At 34.5% G+C, this 7,500-nt stretch overlaps 1 protein-coding gene across 2 annotated transcripts in view; it reads left to right on the forward strand.

Moving 5' to 3' along the window:
• Nucleotides 1-7,500, forward strand: part of LOC307158853 (ras-specific guanine nucleotide-releasing factor RalGPS1) — a 141,686-nt gene that overhangs the window by 20,466 nt on the left and 113,720 nt on the right. For both annotated transcript variants that reach the window (XM_079871815.1, XM_079871814.1), the window contains exons 2-4: nucleotides 793-932; nucleotides 3,978-4,082; nucleotides 7,192-7,242. In XM_079871815.1, coding sequence (XP_079727941.1) covers nucleotides 876-932; nucleotides 3,978-4,082; nucleotides 7,192-7,242 — 213 coding nt within the window. In that variant the 5' untranslated portion in view covers nucleotides 793-875. The remainder of the gene's footprint in view (nucleotides 1-792; nucleotides 933-3,977; nucleotides 4,083-7,191; nucleotides 7,243-7,500) is intronic.

Here is a 7,500-nt window from a genome sequence, read left to right on the forward strand (position 1 = left end):
CATTTCGAAAGAGCATGGATGTCCTGTTTTCCATTGTTTCCTTTGGAGTGAAATATTGACATGTAAAAAGTCTGAACGATGCAACACCTCTGTAGTTGAAATGATGATATGGTCTCACAGTTGGAGCTGAGATTAAAACACTTTCTTTACAGCAACATATCTGTCATTGTAAATGAAATTTCCTGATTCTCAGACCAAAGTGGAGGTTTCAGATCTCCAGCTGGGTGTGGAGAACTTTCCCAAAACCCATTAAGTGTGTTGATCACTGCCTGAGTGATTCCATTGTAAAAGTCACATTCTTTCCTATTTGTTGCGCTCTTTCCCGACCCGGCGGTTCATCGGTCAGTCAGGTATGCTGGGACTTCCTCTGGCCATCTGGGAAAGAGAGCAAACCCAGTCCCTTTGGAGTTCCTTAGACGTTTAGGATCAGAGTTTTCCCTACACCACACACACACACGCACGCACACACACACACACACACACACACACACACACACACACACACACACACACACACACACACACTCACACTCACACACACACTCTCTCTCTATACTTTCAAGCTAATGATATTTTATACAGTGCATATATCTTAATATTTTGCAATGAACCTAAGATACATGCGTCAATATAATTTTAATCATTGTCCGATCTATATTATTTGATGGTATTTCAAACATTGGTTTGAACATCTTCCTGATCTTGGAAAGTAATAAAGAATGAAGCTAATTTAATGTGCATGCCCTGAACATGACTATAACTGGTGTGTGTTTCTCCTCTGTGTGTCTCCAGGTATGGATGATTGGTCATATGTGGGGTCTGGCTGAGGGCCGCTGTTGCCCTGGCGTCTGCACCCCATTGGCTGATTCACCAGCATGTACCGTAGAAATGGCCTATCGGATGGCACCAGCATTAGCTCCGCCTCCTCTGAGGTAACCACTCCTCCTTTCATTTTTTTTAATATATTAATCTTATAAAATGATTAACTGATAAGTAATTATGATCTCATTGCCTTTGTTCAAATTGGTCATCGTTGAAAATTATATTTCCTTATTTCAGCATTATGACAAGATAGGACAGAAAGAGTGATTTATTTAATTTTAACAATACACTTCTTTAGTGACTCATGTACAGGGTTATTCTAGGTAACTAAAACCATAACACATTTCTGTGATACTGGAATAAATATTATAAAATCATAAATTTTAACTGAAATAAAAAATAAATTTAAAAAAATTATATATATATATATATATATATATATATATATATATATATATATATATATATATATATATATATATATATACAGTGGTGTGAAAAAGTGTTTGCCCCCTTGGTAAATATGATCAAATATGGCTATAAAAAATAAATCTGCATTTTTAATCCTTTTGATATTTTATTTAAAAAATGTGCAAAAATCGAACCTTTCATTGAAGTAAAATAATTGAAAGTGGCGGGAAAATCACATTATGAAATAAATGTTTTTCTCCAAAACACGTTGGGAACAATTGTTTGCTCCCTTTTATTAAATACTTTTTGCAACCTCTTTTTTCCAAGATAACAGCTCTGAGTTTTCTCCTATAATGCCGGATGAGTTTGGAGAACACCTGACAAGAGATCAGAGACCATTCCTCCATACAGAATCTCTCCATCCTGTTCTCCGTTATAAGATTTCTAGCACAGGCTGTCAGGTTTAGATTTTTTATCTGTTGGTATTTGATCGAATCCGTGATGCCATGTATCTGAAGAAGATGTCCAGGACCTCTGGCAGAAAATTAGGCCCACAGCATTAACGATACAGCAGAGTATTTCATTTTACACATGGGCTAAAACAACAATAACTGATCAAAAATGACCAAAACTTTAAAATGAAAATGGGAAATTCAAAATGAAAACAAATCCCAATGATCTCAGTCATTTCAGTCTCAGTGATACTAAAATAACACTGTTCATGTATACCGTAAATTACTTTTGTATTATTTTTTTATTTGCATACTTCAAGTAAATACCAGGCCTGAAACAGCAACATTGCTGATTATATATTATAATGTGTATATATAATCTATATATCTGTATATGTAATCTATATATATATGTATATATATATATATATATATATATATATATATATATATATATTATAATGACCTCATCACGCACTGGTAAAACACCCTCTGTTGTGTTTCGTGGGGTTATGTCATTGCGTCAGTGCACTTGCAGTCCTCACTTAGGTCCTGTACAGGGTGGCTGTTCTCTGATGGACAGTTATGGGTTTGCAGTGGAGCATTGCATTGCTCTAATGAGGGTTTGACCCTGAATGGCAGGCAGTGTGAATGAGGTCATGCTTCTGGCATCCACCGACCCCTCGTTTCCACTGCCATTACCAGCCCACGACCTGCAAGCTGAAGAGATCCTCCACTGACAGGTGTACTGTGGTGGTACCATGGTATCAGATGGCAATACTGTTACTGTCATACATGCACTACCATTCAAAAGTTTGGTCTCGTTTAGATGTTTTGAAAGACTCTCACCAAAGCTGCATTTATTTGATCAAAAATAAAAACAGTAATATTGTGAAATATTACTACAATTTAAAAAAAATGTTTTCTCTTGTAATATAAAATATAATGTATTCCTGTGATCAAAGCTGAATTTTCAGCATCATTACTCCAGTCTTCAGTGTCACATGATCCTTCAGAAATCACTCTAATATGCTGATTTGCTGCTCAAGAAACACTTCTAATCATTTGTTCTGCTTCATATTTTTGTGGAAACCATGATACATTTTTTCAGGATTCTTTGAACAGAAAGTTAAAAAAACAGTATTAATTTGTAAAATAAATCTTTTTCAACCTTATAAATGTCTTTACTGACACTTTTGATTAATTTAATGCATCCTTGCTGAATACAAGTATTAATTTCTTTCAAAATGGTGTAATGTTGAATGATTGCCATTTTCCTACCATGGTGCTTCAAAGTCTCATAAAATAGGGAACCCCGACAAAACCAACAGCAACAGTGCACTATACATCATATTAATAATAACACTTCACTGTATTATTATTGCTATTATTCATCTACATATCAGTCAGTTGTAAGTCAGCTGTGCTCATTAATGCACTTTATTGCACATATTTTAGTTGGACTGTTGCTGCTAGACCTCTACACCTGTCATTATGCACTCATATTTATATTAATTTATATTTATGTACATTCTCCTTACAGTCTATATAATTCTATCGTGTTGTCATTCTTTCAAATTTAAAATCTAGTCTATTGTATTCTGTGGAGAGTCGTATAAGCAGGCCGTACTCTGTGTGATTGTGTATGTGACTGATAAACGTAAAACCTGACACTTAAAATCAATGAATTTGTTGTTTACCGTGTTTTTCATGGTACAGTTTTATGGTAATACCATGGTACTTTTTTGTAAGGGTCAGCTCTTTTTTATTTACAGGAAAGTATCAGAAAGTACCATGGTAATTAAATGTTTTTGGACATGTATGGACATTTACACGCATCTTCATTCAGATGCTGTTATCATCAGATCAAAGATCAATCGAGCTCTGGGAACTTGCATGGTTTTTTCCAGCGCTGGCAGTCGTCCCGTGAGAAACACATCCCACATCTGCCATGATGAAAACCTCACGCTAACCCGACAACTTTGCTTTTCCATGGAAAGAACTGTGCGGATATTTTAACGACAGACATGATGTGTTCTGTGACGGCTGGTGGTCAATACATGAGAGCCACACCAGAACAAATAAGGGATAATATACAGTCATCATCAAAAAATAACCCCAACCAGGACAATTAAAACAGGAACATTTAGTTGTGGTCAGTTTTGATTTCTAGTTGTCTTTCATTTGTTTATGAATAGTCATTGTTCGCATGCATCCTTCTCTTCTCTGTTATTGTTCTTGAGTTTAGGAGCATCTGTAATATTTCATGTAATGCTTCTTTCTCATATTCAGGGAAGCAACAGCTCCGTGTCTGTGGACGGCCCGAGCGCTGACTATGCGAAGAGCTACGATGCCGTCGTGTTTGATGTGCTGAAAGTCACGCCAGAGGAGTTCGCAGTGAGTAAAACTGTCAGCGTTCAATTTGATGCTTTCTCTGGTGGAAAACTTTGGTTCTACATCTGTAATGATGCAGCTCCTTGAGTCTCATTAGTAGCTTTCCTGGTCGATTGGGAGCTTTCCGTTTGGAAACAACAGCTCCGTTCCAAAGCCTTGCCGTCGAGCGCTTGTGTAACCGTCATCCTGACTGACACTGGGCCTCATCAGCTCCAATACTCAGCTTCCTTGTGGACACAATGAAAGAGAAAAATACTTCTGGAACAAATGTTTTTTGAAAAAGTCTGTGCTCGCTGCTATGTAGTTTGCTGTTAATGTATTACTAAGGAAGCATGTTTTTACCAGTCTTAGCTGATCTCTTGGTCGGGTCAATCTGTTTGCTGGTTTTATAGGGGGTTTAGGGCAGTAGATCAGGTAAAACAAAGACACATTTAAATCACCTAAGACCAATGAACCAGTTATATGTATTATACATTCTTTTATTTTCTTCTTCTTTATTTTTTAATACATTTTAAAGTCCCCCTGTAGTCAATAATTGTATCCATTAAAGGATTAGTTCACCTCAAAATGAAAACTTCCTGATAATTTACTCACCCCAATGCCATCCAAGATGTTCATGTCTTTCTTTCTTCAGTGGAAAAGAAATTAAGTTTTTTGAGGAAAACATTTCAGGATTTTTCTCCACACAATGGACTTCGACAGTAACCAAATTGTTGAAGTCCAAATCAATGCAGTTTCAAAGGGCTCTGCACGATCCCAGCTGAGGAATAGCGTCTTATCTAGCCAAACTATCGGTCATTTTCTAAAATAAAGATAAAAATGTATATACTTTTAACCACAATTGTTTGTCTTGTGCTGGTCTGTGACGCGCCAGGCATTACGTAATCACGTTGGAGAGATCATCTATAAGTTATTTGTTCTCCAGTTCAAAAAGGTAGGGAAGGGCGAAAAATTCCATCTCATTTTCTCCTCCAACTTCAAAATCGTCCGACATCTTTGTTTTAATTTATTATTATTATTATTTTTATTTTTTTTGTGACCTTTCCAGCGCATCTCAGAGATGGTACAAGACGGGCATTTGTGGTTAAAAAAAAATAATAATATCATGACTATAAGAGCATAATAGCATGACTTGAAATGTGACTGATCAGTCATCATTGAGGACTGAAATTAAATAAAAAATAAAATCTACAAATATAATCAAATAAAAAACACATAATTATACATATATATTTATATTTATTTATATTTTTTAGTTTTTATTTTATTTATATTGTTATTTTAATTAAAATTATATTTATTTATGTATTTATGTATTTTATTTATTTATTTATTTATTTATTTATTTTTGAAAATGACCAATCGTTTGGCTAGATAAGACGCTATTCCTCAGCTGGGATTGAAACTGCATTGATTTGGACTTCAACAATTTGGTTACTGTCGAAGTCCATTGTGTGGAGAAAAATCCTGAAATGTTTTTCTCAAACTTAATTTCTTTTCCACGGAAGAAAGAAAGACATGAACATTTTGGATAGCATTGGGGTGAGTGAATTATCAGGAAATTTTCATTTTGAGGTGAACTAATCCTTTAAAACTCCTTTTTGATCACCAAAATTAGATATTGAATTCTTTTTTTCCCTGTGAAAAAAGAAATAAATCTTTGTGCCTTAATATCTTGAATGCAACTATACACCCTTGCTTCATGAATATGTTAATTAGCCCCGCCCCCACTCACTCACAGCAGCTCAGAGATCCATTCGGCCAACTTACTGAGGGAAACGCTGCACAATGGTATCGCTCTTTACAACATTGGGCACATAATGGTAATTAATATGATTAGCCTTTTGCTTATCAAACCGCTAATAATGTCTTGCTAATGTTACACAAACCATTTTCCCGTTCTCCATCTCAGAGTCAGACAGCTGCCTTATAACAATCAGCAGAAACGCTTTGAACAACTCAGAACGTCAGTAGATAAAGGCTTATAGTTCATCATAACATCGTAATATACATCATACACCCACTAAATTGCTAAATCTACCGTTTTTTCATATCAACAGAAAAATAGAAGTGTCGTCAGAAACACCAGCGATTTCAAAGCGTGTTTTTGAGACTGTCTTTGGTTCACTGCAGTTTTAAGGAGAAAATACTCCGCAATGGTGGCGACTTATGAATTTATACATGGTTTGTCTTAAAGCACATTAAAAACACCACATAGACATATAAACATTAAAAACGGGATTTTCACCACAGGGGGACTTTAAATTATTGTTGATCAATTTTTATTTCTTACATTTTATTATTATTTTTATTTCTTATGCATCATATTGTTTTCTTAAAAGTCCTGTTTTGACAGATTAGGTCTTTGTTTTGCAACAACAGCAGGCCTTTTAATTAAATTGAATTTTTTTTACTACATATTTTTCTTTTTGAATGAATTAAAAATTATTTAAATTATTTAAATTATATATTTTTTATTTGTTTTTAATACATTTTAAATCAATTAGTATTTTTTAAATACTTTTTACTGTAATGTTTTCTTATATGATCGTCCCTTTTATGTGAAATGCGCTATGTAAATAAACTTTCCTCGCCAAACTTGCTTTAGATGAATTTATAATAATAATATTCACAATCAACAATTTGCTCTGTTTTATGACATTGCCTTGTCCACAAAAGATACACAGGTATCCCATAATGTTCCTATATTTTTCAAAACAGCCTCTGCATCTGCAGTTCACCTACAGTGTGACAGAGCTGATGGTCTATGATTAATAACTTAACCGCTCTCTGAATAATATGCAGAAAGTTAGTGGTGATTTACAACAGGACAGTTTGCTCTGAGTTGGCCTGATTGTGAGATTTGAAAGAGTTTATTAGCCATAATTCACATGCATCATGGTCTTATTATTTCGACTTCTAAGGAACTGAACTGACCTTGTTGAACCTTCAGTGTGGTGATTTTTTTGATTAATTGTTTTCATTCATTTTGTCCTTTCCCATAATGTACACCGTAACTCAGAGCTGGAAAATGAGCTCATGGCTGTGATTGCTCACTCTCAGTTTGAGTGAAAATGTGACTTTTTATTTTTGTCTTTTCTGTGTTTCTCAGAGCCAAATTACCCTGATGGACGCCCCTGTTTTTAAGGCCATACAGCCAGAGGTAAGACCAAGGTCACATGTTTTGAGGATGAAACCTTGTAGACTAGAGACCACACTTTAACATATTAAATTATGTTGCATCATAACCGTCTGTAAAATTTTATTTTATTTTATTTTATTTTATTTTATTTTTTATTTTTTATTTTTTAAGTCCTGGATGGTGACTGGTTACATTTTTTGTCATGTGAATATACACTCCATTGTCCTATTTTTATTATTATTATTATTATTATTATTATTATTATTATGTTTTTTTTAT

Source organism: Squalius cephalus, assembly GCF_949319135.1.
Source record: "Squalius cephalus genome assembly, chromosome: 5".
NCBI lineage: Eukaryota > Metazoa > Chordata > Actinopteri > Cypriniformes > Leuciscidae > Squalius > Squalius cephalus.